We start from the raw sequence: 19,487 nt of genomic DNA on the forward strand, positions 1-19,487 counted from the left end.
GTATTATTAAAACACTTGTAAAGAGTACGCAATTTGTTTAATCAATATTTACAGCATAATTGTTAAATCGATATTATCGTGAGCAATTGTACAATCAAATGTTTACCACACACATACTGTTAAAAATATAATGTAAATATTCAGCTAAAATTAAGTTACAATTTGTTCCGACTAAAATCATAAAAAATAGTATTAATAATTATAATTGTAATATCACTTCTATACGTAACTACTTAATTCAAAATTAGAGATCAATACATGGCGATAATCATGCAACACTATACTGTATTGTCAAAAAAAATGTATTCAAAAGAAAACGTAATATAGTCAAAAGTAAACTATATTACGTTTTCTTTTGATTTTATAGCAATATAAAAAAGTGCATTCTTGGTTAATAAATGTACAGGTTTGAACTAGTATGTGATGATAGTGACTATCAACAAAAATCGACAATGAGTACTGTGAAAATTGATTACTCATTAAAAAAAGGAATTTAGTGTTGCATGATTAGCTTTTAGTCCTTGGTTTATGGGGATGCACTATACAATAGTGAAGTAATGCGTGACGGGGCTGGAGCCATCGGTCTGTACAGTCTTTTGAAGGCTCAGCTGATGTACTATAGTTTCTTCGGTATCCTCCTCTACTTCCTGCAAAAATATTTAAATATTATTTATGTTCGCCCAGAAACCTCCGACCTCGGTAGCGCAGTGGTGGTGGTGGTGGTGACCTCGGTGGTGCTTGCCTCTGAACCGAGAGGTCCCGGGTTCGATCCCCGGTCGGATCATGATTGAAAATTATATTTTTCTGATTGGCATGTGTCTTGGATGTTTATCTATATTATATTTGTTATAAAATATAGTATTGTCTGTTTAGTAAGTCTAGAACTTACTTTAGGGCTAGCTCAATCTGTGTGATTTGTCCCAATATGTTTATTTATTTTATTTATTTAAATGGTTACAAAACGTTAAGTTAATCGGTAGCTAATATGTTTTTTCTCGTTCTGTTAAAGTTAAATAACGCAAATATTTTATTTTTATGTTTTAACGTTCTTATGATTAAGAGGGCAAGTTTTCCGGCTTGTAAAATCATTACATAGCATAAAACAAAGACGCAACGGATTTTGATTCAGGTTTTTAAAATAGTGCTTCAAGAGGAAGGTACGTACATGACGTGCAAAATGTTGAATTTGTGCAAAGTTTAAATTAAGAGGCAAAAATAAATGATTTTCAAATAGTGATTAAGAAAAGGTACATATTTTTTTTTATGAAAAAAAAAAAGATATTAAATTTAAATGTAATAAATTGTTTGACATAACATGCAAAATATTTAATGTTGAAATAAAAGGCGAGAATAAAATGATATGGGTGGTTCTCACCTGGAGGTGGTGGTAGGGCGCGATCTCGAGCGGGATGGAGTCCCCGCGCGCGGACAACAGGCGCAGCGCGCGCCCGCCCGCCGCCAGCGACAGCTGCAGCGCGTCCGCCGCCGCCGCCGGCTGCTGGGGCCCGGGGACAAGGTCACACACTCCACATTCATATCCAGTGTGCTATTTCTGGCACTGATGTCGGATTTTATTCAAGTCGCCTAAAGGCATCTGACATGACTTTTATGGTTGCCTAACGCAAACCAGTGGCAAGTAATCGTATACGATTCGACTCAACCAGTCTGCAGGTTCCCTCACGATGTTTCCCTTCACCGGAAACAAGTGGTGGTCCATGAAAATTACTGTACATGACTCAGTAGGATTAGAACTTGGGAGAATGATTAAGAAATAACGACCATGACCACCGCGCAGTTATATCTGATGCCAAGCATATCGCTAGTAATACAGCGGAGAAATACCGTAAGCGTCATGGGCACATCTGCATCAGATACGATTCAAGTTTATCTACTTGACCGACGCACTCAACGTCCTTTTTTAATATTGACTTTGATGTAAATGCATTATATTGTACGCAATAAAGACAAATAATAGGATCGTTAAAAGTTCGCAGAGATGTCAAATTTAATTATATTTCTCGTAATGTCGATATCGATCTGTTCACCACGAGCGTAGCTACCTGCAGATTTAGTATTATTATCCTTTCGTTCTTTACTAATTTTTTAGTTTATCCTACCACATGTTGTTTTTCACAGTAGTGTAAAAAAAATCAACTTATTTGTTACGTATATAGTACTTCAATTTTATTTGTGAGGACCTGTTATTGGCTTTTTTTATTTTTAAGTGTTTACCTATTGTTATTTTAACAGCTGTTGGTCTTCCTTTATTAAAATAAAAATAAAATAAAATTTTCCGAATAAACATGTGGAATAGTTTCATCTAGAATGTTGCGTAAAATGAAATAAACCCGCGTTTAAAAACCACTGATTAGTGTGAGCAATTCCCGTGGGAATAACGGGAGGATTCGCGGCCAAAATCTATTTGTAAGTTGTTCGCATTGAACCTACAAAAGCAATAAACTCACAGGCGTTTGTTCGGCGTCGCTGTGGTCGGCGAGGTCGACCTCGTGCGCCAGCGCCGGCATCAACAGAGACGGGTACAACTCGCACGTGGACACCACTTTACTCTCTTCCATGCTCTCCGCCTGAATATCATAATAGGTACATTAAAAACGGTAAATTATTTTGTCAAATTTACTACGGGGATAATTAGGTCTCACGCGAACGAATTCGCCGCTAATAAGAGCAAAGAAGTTGTCGTTAGTGCAGTTATAAGACCGAGGTTAATAAATAAACGATCACAATTGGCTACTTTCCATCTAGTCAAATTAGATACTTTTAATCTCACTTTAACTAAACACTAATGTCATAAACGAATTTTCATATGAGGCTTGTACTACAGTAATCTTTTGTGATGTCAAGGATTTTGGGATCAATTTAATGTAACGTTTAAAATCATGTACATAATTTAACTGATCAATTAAAGTGACATTTAATTATTGTATTTGGTTATTTATATACCTATACGAATTTTTTTAAAGCATTCAAGCCAATAAAATATTAGCCAATTGCAAAAATCTGTTCCTTATTTCAGAGTAACAGCTGTATCTTAATCCTAACTAATATTATAAAAGAGAAAGTAAGTTTGTTTGTTACCTCTTCACGCTCTATCTACTCAACCACTCTTTTTGAAATTTTGCATACATGCAGTTTGAAGTATGGAGAAGGACATAGGGTACCTTTCATCCCGAAATAATACTGTTCCGTGGTAAATTCACAAGGGCGAAGCTGCGACTAAAAGCTAGTAAGTATACAATCGTCACCTGTTCAGGGTCCAGTATGGTGAAGGCAGGTTCGTTAGAATCCTCCACGTCGTATGTGACGTATATCACGCGTTCCTCCTCCTCCATCTCAACTTCTTCTTCTTCTTTCTGTGTTTGGTTCTTGTCCACCAGGAGACTGATCTGTTTGTTCGTTTGCTGGGGGGAGAGAATAGATTATTCTGGAATTGGATTCTTAGCGTCACATATGAGGCGAACATAGGGTAAGAAACGCCTAGACAAATTGTCAAAATTAAAAGTTAGTTTTCAACATGTGAATATTTGTAAAAGGCTTAGTTACTCTTTTTTTGCTATATGCGGTCGTCCAAATCAAAAAGGACGTTGTTTTGTATTCGAACAACGGCAATAAAGACCTAAGTGCCAGCCGCCATAAAGTCCCCTTTGATGTGGATGGCCACATATTGTCTCTTTTTTTCTAAACAAAATAAATAATTGGAATCGTCAATTTATATAGACATGGTAAAACTTGATGTTATGTTTTGTAAATTTTTATCAACTTGAAACATGTTTCAAGTTGATAAAAATTTAGATGTCTCCCACGTTTGTCCAGCGTCCGTATCCACCCATCAAGATGCAAGACATCGCGATCTAGTCACGCTTTCAAAAATGAGTTGTTGTCCAAGAACACAAAAATACATAGACAACGTGTGCACAGGAGGCGTACCTTGCTGTCGGCGCCGAGGCTGCGCGTGCGCCGCTCAGCGTCGGGCCGCGTCCGCGACGACACTCTGACACGGAATTGTTTCCATTATTATCATTTTCACAATTAAATATGCATGTACATCGTACAGTACAACATTGCCATGAATTCAGATCAGGTACTTTTATCCTTATGTCAAAAACAACAAATTTTATGGAACTTGTATGAAGCGTGAACACTTTAATGAGAGGCAATAAAATTGATCAATTAAAATGACATTTGATTTTTGATCTCATTATGTGAATGTAATTAGACATTTTATTTTATTGAACTACTGTATTATATTTAGAACGATTTTTTTTATGTTAATCTAGTTTTCATACACTTTCTTGAGATTTCTCATCATTTTCTAGTTTCTAAAATTTACTTTAGCTGAAAGAAATAGTAAATCAATTGTCATATATAGATATTTACTTATTAAACTTTATTGTTCCAAGTGAAAACATTACCAGTATGTATTATACCAGTTGAAGATACAATTAATTTTCTCGGATAACAAGCACGAAGGGTTTCTCATCACTCCGATCATAATTCTATAACTTTACCTCAATGATTACGCTTGATTCTGTACATTTCACTTTTTAAACTATGTTTCTTTAGATTTCTCACTACTTTAACTAGTTTCTCGTTATCTACAAAGTGTTTCTCAAGATTCTCTACATTTTAGATAAAACAATTACAAATGATTGACGATCTCGATGGCGCAGCAGTAAAGTGCTTGCCTCTAAACCGAGAGGTCCCGGGTGGGTTCGATAGGTTCGGTCGGGTCATGATGGAAAACGATCTTTTTCTGATTAGCCCGGGCTTTAGATGTTTATCTATATATGTATTAGTTATAAAATATAGTATAATTGAGTTAGTATCCCATAACACAAGTCTCAAACTTACTTTGGGGCTAGCTCAATCTGTGTGTGATAATCACACACAGATTGAGCTAGCATTTAATTAATAATAAATATATATATTTATTAATTCACCTCTTAGGATAGTGCTGACATTTATAGGCGTGTTCTGGCTGATGCCTCCTGGCGTGGAGCCTGTGCTGTGACGAGGTTGTGAAGCGCCGCGGACACAACGCACAGTGGTATGGCTTCTCGCCCGTGTGTATGCGCAGGTGTTCGGACAGGTTGCCCTTCTGGCTGAAACTCTTGCCGCATATCGTGCAGGAGTACGGTTTTTGACCTAAGATAAATTAATATAAGACCACATGTTATACAGAACCGCCACCGTATGATCGTATGAAAATTTTATAATAGTGATTATACATACTTTACATTTGCTATCGCATTGTCAGAAAATGTTTTAAGGTTTTAAGTTCACATGTTGTTAACTTAGTTGTGAAATAAATGTAAAGTATACATTTAAGCTAAAAGATGTTTTCTCTCCTTCTGTCTATGTCAAATGTTGTGAAGTGCTTTAGTTAACATAAGTCGGCTAAGACGTGGAACACACAAAGAGTAATCCACTTCGGTTAAAGTATAACTATTATCATGAATAACAGAGTAAATAAAGAAGAATTAACTTTAAAAGCTATGATGTCAGCTAAGGTATGTGTCTTCAAATAATTTCTCACTATTTATATATTGCTTGCGATGTATGCATGTTCGTTTGTTCGAGTGGAATCTTTTAACTCAGTTTTGATGCAGATATCTTCAACCGATCGAGCTTTGGTGCACGCAGGATCGGCTCCCGACGAGGAAACCGAAAATTTCATGCACAAATATTTTTTTGTCATTCATTGAATGCAACAAGATCTATGACGATGATAAAAGTAAAAAATAAAACTTAAAATAACATAACTACCTGTATGCCACCTCATGTGTAAAGTGAGACTTGTTTTGTGCGCGAACTTGTGTTTGCAGATCTCGCAGGAGAACTTCTTGACGCCCGAGTGCAGCAGCTGGTGGTTTATGAGATTCGCTTTCGTCTTGAACGACGCGTTACATGTCTGCGTAATTGAATTAAGATTTGTCTTAATATGTACTACATTTAAAGCATCGTAAAATGTTGATAGTAGTTTCAAACATGTGGCCATATGAAATACATTTTAATGTTATATTTGGTAATATGGATGTTGTCTATCAGCTGCCAAAACCGTGTCCCTTAGTCGTATACGACATACATGGAGTATATATATAGAGTGGTTCTATTCTAGAATGAGGGCGAGTGAGAAACAGACACACTACCTTACATACGTAGGGCCGCAGCTGCGAGTGCACCAGCTGGTGCCGCTGCAGCAGCTGCTTGTGTTTGAACGACTTCCCGCACTTGTTGCACACGTAGCGCTGCCCCGCGTGCTCAGCTTCCTTGTGGTACACCACCGACGACGGGTGGTTCAGGACCTGGACATCATTACATCATTGGGGTATTCCATAGGTCCCGCATTTGTAGCAAGATATTAGCCTGCCTGTCTATCATGTTCATTATTTTCATTTATGTAAATTAAGAAGAGTGACGGTCCTATGGTAGAGCCTTGTGGTACGCCAATGTTTACATTGCATTTTATTTGATTGAAGGTTATAAATGTTTTCAATTTGTAACCTATCTTTTAAGTAAGAAGCTATTAATTAAATCGATTTAGAATCCAATCCGTACTGAGCGAACTTTCAAAAAAGTGTTTCATGATCGATATAATCAAATGCATATGTGAGATCATAAATAAATATCTTAGAGACAAATCACACACGGTTATTACCTCATCGATTTTGTATTCTAACAAATACATATATAGGGTTACTGGTTTCTAACGCATAACTTTCCAAAGGCGCTTAAGGTAAATAGGGACTAACATTTTTTGTTTTACGACTTTTGTCCAAAAGTAATAAATACAAAAAAAACCTTTTTTTTAGTATTAATGTCGATGTTCGATTCCGCTACATAGCGCTACTGTACTGTCTCGTGTTGCTTGGCTGTTACATAGAGTTAAGATGTGTAGAATTAATTAAAAGAAAAAGTGAAGTGAAAACTTGAATATCAACGTGCATTTTTGACGTCTTATGAATTTTCGATCGGGTCACGTGTCCTGACGCGAGTTGAACATTTTTTTTACCTATCACAAAAAGTGCACAACGCCGTTAAAGAAGTTTTTACTTCAATGTTTTTCTTCATAGTCGTATTCAATGAATAAAACACACAAGGATTATTTTGGCATTATTAATGGAGTGGTTTGCTTTGCCTTCTCCATTTCACACACAAGTTAATAATCAATCAGTGTGCAGGTTTCCTCACGATGTTTTCCTTCACCGGAAGCAAGTGGTGGTCGATGAAAACTACTACACATTAGTCAGACTGGTATACAAATTCATGTGGAGTGTAGTAGAATTCGAACTTGGGACCTTTCGGTTCATAGGCGGGCGTCTTAACCATTACACCTGTGGTCAATCTGAAAAATCAGCGAAGATATATATAGAGTAGCACCTTGCCGCAGAGGTCGCAGGCGAAGCCGCGGGCGCGCGCGCGGCGGTGCGCGAGCGCGTGCAGCGCCAGCGAGCGCGGGTACGCGAACCGCGCGCCGCACGACGCGCACGCGTACGCTCGCTCGCCTTGGTGCGTCGCCTGCGGGGGCAGACTACATGTATCAATCAATCATTCCGAAAAGATCGGTTGATCACTAAACTAATGACCCTGTTCAAACATGGGCTTTTTTTCAAAAATCAACCCCCTAATGTCAATAATGGGGGATGAAAGTTCTTATAACAAATGTAGAAAAGACGACTTAAACTTTGCAACCCCTGATGCATCCTTGAAGATGCAATTATTTTTACTATTACTTACAACAGTAAGTAATAGTAAAAATAATTGCTAATTGGTTGTGGCTAAGTTACTTGTTTACGATACGATACAATCAACCATTCCAGAATCTTGTTTTTATATTTTACAATATAATTACTCATCACTTCTGACCGCCACTGCGATACATTATTCCAATAGGTCATGTCCCAGAACACGATATTTTCTGTTACCAAATTGATTGGACATGATGACTACTCATCTTGGAAATTCGCAATGAAATTGTTACTGACTCGGGAACCTCAACTCTATCCGTATGTGCAAAATCTTTCGTATACTAAAGAAGTGTGGGATGCGTTGGCAGCCATTTTTGAGGATAAAGGAATTAATAGACGAATAAATTTAATGAATTCTCTCTTGGATGAAAAGCTGGAAAATCATAAATCGATGCATCATTACGTTCAAGCGGTCATGAGTCACGCTCAAAAGCTGAAGGAGATAAATCAAAGTTTCGATGATGATTTAGTTGCTGTGGTACTTTTAAGAGGTTTGCCTGATGTTTATCGCCCATTGCGGATGGCTTTAGAGCACTCAGGGATGAAACTTACCTCAGAAAATGTTCGGCAAAAGCTTTTACAAGAAGATTCAGTTCAGAGCTCTTCTAAAGATTCTTCGCCTATAAATTCAGCTTTAGTAACAAGGAAACAACATAAAAATTCAGTAAAGTGTTTTAAATGTGGGAAGCAAGGTCACAGAAAAATAAACTGTCCAGAAATGAAAAAGGATGCAAACAGAGAAAATGTATCAACGGTTTCTCCGAGCTCGAAGAAAGTTGGATTATATTGTTCGCTGTCAGTCCATAATTCATTTAATCCCTCGTTGTGGTATTTGGATAGTGGAGCTTCAAATCACATGAGTTTTCAAAAGCACTGGTTTAGAGACTTTAAGGTTACTGATAACAATGTTGTGACATGTGCGAATGATGAGAAAATGTCAAGTACAGGTATGGGTGACATTTTGGTAAGTTTAAAAGGAGTTTTGTTACCTATAAGAGATTGCTCATATGTACCTGATTTGCGAGTTAATCTGTTGTCTACTAGTAAGTTGGTACAGAAGGGTTGGAAAGTGGTTTTTGATTCTGATGGTTGTAAGTTGATTCACTCATCGATGGGCCAAATTACGAGTAAACTTGTGGTTACTGCTAGTGAAGTCTCGGGTATCTATATGTTGGATGACTGTTTTCCTGTTGTAGATGGGGCTTTGGCTACGGTTCAAGTTGAGGACTCGTTGGCGCTTTGGCATCGGCGGCTTGGGCATGTAAATTTAGGTGATTTACGCAAGCTTCCAAGTATCGAAGTTGGAGGAAAGAGTGTAATGGAACCGTGTGTCGCTTGCATTAGAGGTAAGGCGCACAGATTACCTTTTCCAAGGAGTGAGGCAGAGCGAGCTAGTGACAAACTTGGTTTGTTACACGCGGATTTATGCGGTCCAATGTCTGAACATTCGTATGGAGATGCTCATTACATGTTTATCATTGTTGACGATTTTACGAGAAAAATGTTCGTTTATTTTCTCAAAGGAAAATCTCAAACTTTGAAAACTTTCAAAGATTTTGTGGTACATGTTGAAAATGAGACAGGTTTACAAGTCAAGAGTATACGGACGGACAATGGTACGGAGTTTGTAAATAATAATTTTAAATTATTTCTTTCTAGCAAGGGTATAAGGCATCAGTTGACGGTCCCTACACACCGGAACAAAATGGTGTTGCGGAGAGGTCGCTTAGATCCATAACGGAGATGGCGCGAACCATGTTATTGGATAAAGCATTAAATAAGAAATTTTGGGCAGAAGCTTGTAATGCAGCGGCTTATGTCAAAAATAGATTACCTCACAGTGCAAACAATGGGAAAATTCCGGAAGAAATGTGGACGGGAAAACAACAGAACTTGGATTTAAGGGTACTTGGTTCTTTTGCCTATTTACATATTCCTAAAGAGAAAAGAAAGAAATGGGACGCTAAGGTAAATAAATATATTTTTGTAGGGTACTGTGAAGATACCAAAGGCTATCGATTAGCAGATCCTAGCGATCCAAGAAAGATAATAACAGGAAGAGATGTTATTTTTATCGAAGGTTCAGATTTACAGTTAAAATCTGGTGAACTGGAATCTGAATTAAGTTCAAAGGTTGATTCTCCTCTAGAGACTGATGATAATGATAATGTTGTTCTATGGGAAATAGATCACTCTTCAAAGGTAGAGCCATCTACATCAACACCGGTAGTTCCTAATGATGTATCGAATGACTTATCTATTGACGATGAAATCAGTACATAAAATGAAAATGATGTTGATAATTTTGAAGATTGCCATGAAGAGGAACCTAGATATCCTTTAAGGAATAGGATTTTACGTAGTACTCAAAGTGGATTATATTGTTATCATAGTTTAAATGATAAAGAGGAAGAAACGCGGACTTACAGAGAAGCATTAAGAAGGCCAGATAGTCATGAGTGGCAAGCAGCAATGGAACGTGAATTAGAGTCTATGAAAGAGCACGACGTTTGGAAGGTAGTTGAGAAACCGCCTGAAGCCAAAGTAGTTGGAAATAAATGGATCTATAAATACAAATATGATTCTGACGGTAAAATGACATACAAGGCTCGTCTTGTCGCAAAAGGGTTTACACAGTCATATGGCGTAGATTATTTTGAGACATTTTCACCGGTCGTGAGAAGATCAACTCTGTTGTTGCAACAAGGTTGTTGCTGGCTTTGGCTGCGGAAAATGATTTACAGGTGCATCATTTCGATGTAAATAAAGCATTTTTGAACGGGGATTTGCGTGAGAAAGTTTATATGCTATTACCGGAAGGTTATGTTCAAAAAGATTCGAATAAAAAGGTTTGTTTATTGCAGAAGGCAATATATGGCCTTAAACAAGCCAGTCGTTCATGGAATGAAAAAGTAAATAGTGTCTTACTATCAATGTCATTTAAACGTTCTGACATTGATCACTGTTTATATTATAAAGATGATATTTTTATATGTCTTGATGTGGATGATTTTATTATATTTTTTCGAAATATAAACAGTAAATTAAGTTTACTGATGGGTTTACAAAAGGTGTTTAAAGTTAAAGATTTGAAGGAAGCCCGGCAAGTCTTAGGGATGGGCTTGGAGAGAAGAAATAATGATGGGTTCTTTCTACACCAGAGAAAGTTTATATAAACTTTACTGAAAGACTTTAATATGGATAATTGCAAGCCGATTAAAGTCCCACTTGAGCTTAATCAACATAAAGTTTTGGCAGATGGGGGTGATGATGGTAAGGACTACCATAGTGATGACAAGAACTGCCAAGAAACTTTAAGATTTAGATACCAGTCTTTGGTAGGCGCTTTAAATTATTTAGCTTGTAATACTAGACCTGACATATCAGCCGCCGTGAGCTTCTTGGCTCAGTATAATTCATGTTGTCAGTCTGTACACATGAAGGCAGCTAAGCGTGTATTGCGTTACCTGAAGGGAACGTATAACTTAGGCCTCATATTCCAGAAGTCTAATGAACCGTTTAATTATGGAATTACAGGGTATGTCGACGCTGACTGGGGAGGACAGATCAAGGATAGGAAGTCATATTCAGGATATATCTTCAAATTAGGATTGAATACCATTTCCTGGGAGTGCCGTAAACAAAACTGCGTTTCACTCTCGTCGACAGAAGGGGAATATGTTGCACTATCGGAGGCTTCTAAAGAAGCGACATATCTTTTACGGTTAGTGGAAGATATTGCAAACATCACTGATACTGTGGTTGTCAAAGTTAGAATTGATAACCAAAGTGCAATCGCTTTAGCTAATAACGCAATTGCTCACCGTCGCACTAAGCATATAGATATACGGTATCATTATGTTCGTCATTGCATCAATGAAAAGTTAATCGAGTTGGAGTACATACCTACTGAAGATAACATTGCAGATGTACTGACGAAACCTTTGCCTCGTGTAAAATATGAAAAGTGTGTGTCTGGTTTGGGTTTATGTTTGGCTGTGTAATAGGGAATACTGTGTAATAGGGAAACTTGCTAAGTTACTTGTTTACGATACGATACAATCAACCATTCCAGAATCTTGTTTTTATATTTTACAATATAATTACTCATCACTTCTGACCGCCACTGCGATACATTATTCCAATACTTACTACAAATTTAAACCAAAAATTTCATGTACCTCACTTCCAAAAATGAAGAAATTTCATACAAACCAGTAATCCCTAAATTCGTCCATAATTTTCTAATCTTTATAGACATCAGTGTAACTTATGACAATACTGTACCTTAATATGCATAGACTTGCTCTGCTTATTGCTGAATGTCTTATCACAGTGATTGCACTTCAACCTCGGCTTGGCTGCAGTGCCCGCTTTCCCTTGTTCATTCTGCTCATTCTTCTCTGGAGTAATGTCCACCGTTGCAGATTCTAAAAGCAATTTTTTTTTATACTCTATATTTTCAACCTAGAATTCACTTCTTTCTACTGATTCATGAATCACACATGAAAACTACATGTAGTTTTCTGACTGACAAACAGCGGGAAGCGACTTTCTTTTATATTATGTAGTAATACTCACCGTTGAGTGTTAAAGGGTCCTCAGGGGTCAAGGTCACCTCAATCTCCTCCTCAACAATATCAATCTCCGGCTGAGGGTCCAGGCTGGGGAGGCTGGTGGAAGCCATCACGTTGCTGATCAGGTTGTCCACGGGCGGCAGGTCTGCGGCCTCCTGGACTTGTGGGGCTTCAGCCTGAGGACCCTCTTGGGTTTGTTCAGTCTTCTGGAATAATCACAAAAATAACCAAAATATTTCATATTAAAAGTACATATATAGATCAAGAAGATCAATATACCATACTAGCTTTTACACGCGGCTTCGCCCGCGTTAATTTTCCTTAATGAAAGGTACCGCATTTCAGTTAGGATTTATTCATAATAATATCATAGTATGTTTCATTAACCTTTCGATCCTGGATTGAAAAACAATTGAATACGGCATCTGACATGACGTTTACGACTACTTACGGCCATCTAGTGGCAGGTAGTAGCATACACATTACACACTAGTGAATTTAAACTGTCAACCATTGTGCAGGTTTCCTCACGATGTTTTCCCTCACCGGAAGCAAGTGGTGGTCTATGAAAACCACTATATATGAGTCAGATTGGTATACTAACTATATATTTTAGAATAACTCCATAACTCACAGCATTGCAGGGTAAGACGTTCCGGCCCTGGTGCCCCGTGGCCTGCTGGTGCTCCGTGAAGGTGAGCCTCGTGCTGAAGCTGCCTCGGCACTGCGGGCACTGGTACACCACGGGCCCGTGCTGGGCCACGTGGGACATGTAGCGGCCCACGCACGAGAACTGCATGCCACAGATGGCACACTCTTCGCGGGTTTGCTTCATTCGGCCTGCATAACATTTGTAAATAATATAATAAATATTAAAAATATATTGTACAATATTCAGATAACCAAAGATCCAAATAAGTTAGTGACGATTAGGCGCCGGTGAAACAATCAAGACACAGGACATAAACAAAACAGAACAAATGCATCGGATTTGCACCAGTTCTTAATGTAGACGTTAATAGCCATGTACGGAAGAATTACTCACCCTTAGGTCTCCCGCGCCCCTTGCCTTTAACAACCACCACAAGTTCCCCGGAGTCCTCCAAGTGGCCGATAACTTCCGGTTCCTTCGACACGGGCACTCTGGCTGCCGGTTCTATGTCAGGCTTGGTGTCATTGTCGCTCTCCTCCCCGTCTGTCACTCCCTCTTCTTTGAATATACGATCTAGTTCTTTGCCCTTAAAACAATAGCAGACCGTAAAAAAAATATTGCTAGCTTACATTTTTTATACTAGACATTTCTTGAACTTAAGGGTGTATAGTCCAACTAGTTGAACCGAAACTAAGTAGGACTTCACTATTTTTCGACGTCAATTTCATGTCGAATTAGGTTTTGGACTACATCAAAGTCAAAGCATTTATTGAAAATTTATAGGTACTTTTAGGGGCCTCACTCCTATGGGAATTTTGGGATAAAACGTACCCATGTGCCTTCATCCATCCATCCATTAGAATTCCTGAGAAAGAGTAACATACATACATACATCCTCACAAACTTTCGCATTTATAATATTAGTAGGATATTAACTTATATACTATTTCTCAATGCTACAAACTACTAGCATTTCGGAATGACCATAGCTGAGAACAGAAAACTTATAGATCAACCTGGAAAAATAAAACATACCTGTACAGCTTCTCTAAACCTAGTAGGAGTTTTCCTTCTCCTCTTGCCGGAGAGCTCTTCAGTATCATTTTTCACCGCAATAATTTCTTGTTCCTTCGCAGCGGCCTCCTGTGCCAGCTCCTCGGGACTCTTGAGCTTCTTTGGAGGCCTGCCTCTCTTGCGTTTCGGCTTCTCCAGCCCTTCCACTTGGAGGGCAATGGGATGCTCCACTTGATACACTCCATCACTTGTATTTACTGCACATAACATATATGTTTAAGTTACAGCCAAACCCCAAAGTGTGGCTACACCATATGTATAGCTGGGTATACCTATGGGCAGCCGGTGTCAGTTGGCAACATGGAGGAGTAGCCTGCTTATGTTCAGTTAGACATAGGTTTAAACTTGGACCTTGTAGTGTGATTTGACTTGTGCATAGAATTTTTCCCATTTATAGGATTAATAAATATAACAATAATCTATCATTTATAGAATCCATCAGTACCAAATGGAGAATACCAACATTCAATAAGGATGTTATGAAAAGTACAATAAAGTCTTACTTTCATATACAATGTTCTCAGTAATAACATTGGACTCTGTAGAATTGTTGAATTCTATATTCTTCTTGTACTCCTTTTCTTGAGAATGGAGTTCTCTTAATATTTTCTGAAATCATAATAAAACATTTTTTTTATAGATATAGGATATGCCACTTCCACCTGGCAGAAGGGGCATAGCCAAAAAGCCCACTTGATGCCATAAATTATTAGCCTACAACCTAGATGAAATATAAATTATGAATTGCAACAACTAATTCAATGTCCAACTAACTCTGTTGCTAACACACAAAAAGCCTATTGTCGCTTTCCAGCTATCTAAATATTTCCACATCAAAAATCACCTTGATCCAATGCTCCGTTTGACATTAAAAGAAAATACCCTTTCACATTACTATTAAGTATATTAATATACTTATATATTACTACATTAATGTAATTAATATGACTATTAATAGTTGAGAATACCAGCACAAACACCAGATCGGTTTTGGAAACATGCCGAGACTATTTGCCTCAATAGTATGAAATTTAGCTTGGTAATATGGATTCAAAGGCAGTGTCATTTCTTTTAGTTTGTCCGTAATTTGAATTAACCATTAACCGGTTCGGTTGGGGGTTAGGTCAGGTACATTCGGTCAAATGAAGATTATTATCTATACTTTACAAGACATGTTATGGGATGTTGTAACCTGTGGGTGTATATGTACTAATATAGCTACACTTGTATGATATCTTAGTTATCATTAAACTAATGGATGTGACCTTGGTGGCGAGCACCAAGGTAACAAGGATTTCATCCACGATAGAACATATAGGATAAGGCTTATTTATAAAAACTTGAACAAGTTTAGTTTAGGTACTTGGCCTTTGATGATAAGGTTCAGGAACTCTACAGTGGCTTCCAACTGGATGGTACAACCAGGACAGATTGTGCGAGGCAATTGTCCATCGTCCAATACCTATATAAAATATAAAGAATTTTTAATGATTTTCTTGGACTAAGACTGTCAATTGCAAATGCAAATTGTGGCGCCAGTGTTTCATGACAGTGTGAAACGATGGGAAAAACATTATATGAAATCAATAATAAATGAAAATTAGCTAACTAACATTTTATAAATAAAATGAAATTTTCTCAACTTATTCAAAGATATCATAATTGACGAATATGTACTTTTAAGCAATTGAGAAATGAAAATGTTATCAATAAAAGACGGCCGCCATGTTTTTTTACAATGAGACGAAGTCAAAACAACCACAATATAATTATACCATACCTTGATAGGCAGATATGTATTTACAATTTCACTTAAAGTTTGATTATTTTCTTCACATGAATAAAGTAATGTGCCATTATCATTTTCTTCTCCACATAATCTGCAAACCGTAGAATTATAGAGATAGACTTCCATCTTCGTGACAGCGGAAACGCCATCTATTTCCTTGCCGATCTCGTCAGTCAATCTAGCAGTCAAATGACAAAGTCAATTGCGATTAGTTTCTGCCTCTTATTGCAATCGCTTTCTACAAAAATTATTGATTTGAAAAGCAACAGTTCGCTTTGTGCAAAGCGAAATATAGGTAACTTCTTCATAGTCGTATTCCTCATGGCTGAGGGTCGTGGTTATTACGTGGAATGAAACACACACAACAACATTCTTGGAATTAATAATGGAGTGGTTTGCCATGGCCTTCTCCATTTCACACACAAGTTAATAAGAATCAACCAGTGTGCAGCTTTCCTCACGATGTTTTCCTTCACCTTCCTAAGTAACTAAGTACCTATAACAACTATCTTCTTTCTGCCATCAATTTTGTTTTTTACCTTTTCTTTGGTCATTGTTAAAAACATTGTTAAAAACGAAGTGTTAAGCTTCATATTTTCTATTCGTATTTTTACGTCAAGACGTTGGTCGTCTACGTCCATGGATTTAGTCGTACGGAGTACCTACTAATTCCATGTCTACGCCTAATCCTTCAATGTAAGTAAATAGATCTTGCTGCTCGACTGAAGTTGCTTGTTATATCATGCATATAATTTAGTGTGCTACGTAACGGTCGGTTATGTTTAGATTTCTCCAAGAAAGCAACTTTAAGAGCACATAACTATATTCTATATTCTTGACATTTTATATTTTCGGTACACGTTTATTACTGGGACTGACTTGCCCAGCATGCTATGTCAGGGCATAACATGCTGGGCAAGCACTTAGGTAGACCGAAGCTTGTTTTATTCGTCTAGGGAGGCATCACAATCATAGAGTACTTACTGCTGGAATACTGCTACATAACCCTCCTCTAAAACAAAAGCGCTAAAACAAAACGCACGCGTCATCAAGCTTACAATAAATCTACATGGACTCAGATTTCTAGTTAGATCAAGTCAACCGCGCGAGTGAATAAGTACCCGCACTGTCATGCCGCGTTCTTCAGTTTTCTGTATCAATTAATTGTTCTCTTTTGCATGTATTGTGTCAGAGTATTCTGTTACAGTTTAGTCTACTGCAATACTGTACAGACTACAGGTACAAACCTACCTACGTTTTCTTTTACACTGTGTGCGTTTAGTTTCTTCATGCCAATCCGCAATTGACAACTGGCAATACTTTGACAAATGATACTTTCTTTTTTTTCTATGAACAGCCCTTTCCGGTTTAGTTCTTGGGGCTACGAGCCGTTGTTTCGGTTTTTATTATTTTAAATCGTCTCTAATCCCACAAAATGAGAATTTATAAGGATATTATTACTGGTAATTGCATTTGTTACGTTGCCGTATGCATTTTTGCAAGAATATTTCATTTATTGTGTATAGCTTTGATATCAGTGATTTTGACATTTCATATAACAGTGATATCTCGTCATATTATTTCGTTAAATACTATGCCACATCAACATTCTAGTCGGTCAAGAGTGGAAAAATATGAAGGCATTTTTTATATCCGTGTACGTTTATTTCAGGTGACGAGATGTTCTCGGACACATACAAAATCAAGTTGGTCGACGAAGTAATTTACGAAGTCACTGGTAAACTTGTATCGAGGACGATGGATGATATTAAAATTGAGGGGTTCAACCCTTCTGCTGAGGAAGCGGATGAGGGCACGGATTCGGCAACGGAGACCGGTGTAGACATAGTTCTAAACCACAGGCTAGTCGAAACATATGCCTTCGGTGACAAGAAATCCTACACGTTATACCTCAAAGACTACATGAAAAAGTGAGTGCTGTGCATAACATGGTGATTCATAGTGATTAATTCGATCCAGTTGCAGTGCAGTTATTTGCGTCATCTGATGTTTGGGTCTTGTGTCTTCTATCAACATTTGTATCATTATTCAGTTTTTACTATAAAACTATGTCCTTTGTAATGTAAGAAAACATGTGTATTGGTACACAAGTCTCATTATCAGCCAGATGTCTTATCAGTGTAGGTGAAGGTCAATTACAGTTCCATATCACTTTAACACTGACCCAACAAGGGCTTCATTCAAACTTTTATGTGAATTTTTTATGCTATTTCATTTATTGATATTTACAAATATGGATTTGTAAATATTTCTAATTTACATCTCAAGCAGGCAGTTTGTGTGGTAATTAATTGTCTTCTATTGTGGATTGTACTGCTGTTAGGACTGTACTACTCTTAAGACTTATTTATACAGCATATATCTGAAACTTTATTATTATTTTTTAATATTTTAAAAATATGCATTTCCTCTGTTTTCTCTATCTGAAGAGCTTATGATTTTAAATTACTATAGAGATTTTTTTATTTGATCATCCTTAGAAAATACTCTTTAGTAGTGCTATTTATAAGCTCTTGTTTTAATGTATCTGTTTTTTTTAGTATATACTACTGTAGTAATTCTATTCTATTTGATTAAATTGAAAAAAACAGTAACAAACTTGTCAATTCTTATTTGTGTGCTAAGTAGTATTGAATTGAGGCTAGCAATCTTCTTATATTAGTACTAGATGATGTCAATTTTGCATAACATGTATTATATTGTATCTCATGCACCATCTAATACCACTGGTTGATGTTCAATATTAACCTATGGAGCTATTGGTGCTATATCAAATGGCTTTTGTGAAAAAACATTCATTTTTATAATGTTTGTTTATGAAAGGGAGCTAACATAGTCGACCTGTCTAGTCAAATTTAACTCTTCAAACCTGGAGTTAAAAAGACAAATATCAAAAGGATTGCAGTCCAATTGTGCCAAGTGTGAACTGAGGGGACAAATAAAAAACAATAGAATTGTTAATTATATATATTTTTATTTTGATTACAGATTAGTAGCAAAATTGGAAGAGAAGTCGCCTGACCAAGTAGATGTTTTCAAAACGAACATGAACAAAGTAATGAAGGACATCCTCGGTAGGTTTAAGGAGCTCCAATTCTTCACTGGCGAATCCATGGACTGCGATGGCATGGTCGCCATGTGTGAATACAGAGAGGTTGATGGAAACCAGATTCCTATTTTGATGTTCTTCAAACACGGCCTAGAAGAAGAGAAATTCTAATTTTACAGCTTAAGTGAAAGTTCATATCCATCACAGGCGCCTAAATTCCATCTTTTTTATTTATTTTTACAAAATCATGTCCGCATCAGCTGAAACCGGCTACTCCCATCTCAAGGCTGAACAATTTTGTAATATTAATAATAAATGTTACATAATCTAATAAATTAATGAACAACTCGCTTCTTGGTTTTATTGTAAAATCCTTCCATTTTGATTTTCAAAAGAGATACAATAAAGCAACAGGATTGTAAAAATTGTGATGATTTAAAATTACCTCTATGCTTCTTTTAGCTTGTACTAATCTAGTGACTTAGTAACCAAAGTTTTACGATACTAATAGGGCCTTTTGGAAGATCTAGATTATAAATATGCCAAGCCAATAGTTTGT

The 19,487-nt window shown here is 37.1% G+C and overlaps 2 protein-coding genes across 4 annotated transcripts; one reads left to right on the top strand and one right to left on the bottom strand.

Moving 5' to 3' along the window:
- Positions 1 to 22: 22 nt before the first annotated feature.
- Positions 23 to 16,022, bottom strand: LOC128671162 (zinc finger and SCAN domain-containing protein 2-like). 3 transcript variants are annotated; one of them, XM_053747438.2, is made up of 17 exons: positions 15,850 to 16,022; positions 15,433 to 15,531; positions 14,573 to 14,678; positions 14,031 to 14,266; positions 13,389 to 13,581; positions 12,978 to 13,183; positions 12,348 to 12,546; positions 12,054 to 12,196; positions 7,399 to 7,536; positions 6,168 to 6,323; positions 5,785 to 5,929; positions 4,959 to 5,163; positions 3,946 to 4,009; positions 3,264 to 3,419; positions 2,466 to 2,585; positions 1,376 to 1,498; positions 23 to 647 (listed from the first exon to the last, which is right to left on the bottom strand). In XM_053747438.2, exons 1-17 carry the CDS (start codon positions 15,982 to 15,984, stop codon positions 540 to 542), a joined length of 2,532 nt encoding a protein of 843 aa, XP_053603413.1. In that variant the 5' UTR covers positions 15,985 to 16,022; the 3' UTR covers positions 23 to 539. The 3 variants fall into 3 exon arrangements, with proteins under 3 accessions (XP_053603413.1, XP_053603404.1, XP_053603396.1); XM_053747429.2 differs by having other exon boundaries at positions 1,376 to 1,495; positions 12,348 to 12,549; XM_053747421.2 differs by having other exon boundaries at positions 12,348 to 12,549.
- A 1,147-nt stretch (positions 16,023 to 17,169) lies between these two features.
- On the top strand, positions 17,170 to 19,278 carry Tctp (Translationally controlled tumor protein). The gene is made up of 3 exons (XM_053752658.1): positions 17,170 to 17,321; positions 17,531 to 17,789; positions 18,868 to 19,278. The coding sequence occupies exons 1-3, from the start codon at positions 17,294 to 17,296 to the stop codon at positions 19,097 to 19,099; spliced, it is 519 nt and encodes a 172-aa protein (XP_053608633.1). The 5' UTR covers positions 17,170 to 17,293; the 3' UTR covers positions 19,100 to 19,278.
- Positions 19,279 to 19,487: the final 209 nt, after the last annotated feature.

The sequence above is a fragment of the Plodia interpunctella genome, chromosome 1 (genome assembly GCF_027563975.2).
Source record: "Plodia interpunctella isolate USDA-ARS_2022_Savannah chromosome 1, ilPloInte3.2, whole genome shotgun sequence".
Classification (NCBI taxonomy): domain Eukaryota; kingdom Metazoa; phylum Arthropoda; class Insecta; order Lepidoptera; family Pyralidae; genus Plodia; species Plodia interpunctella.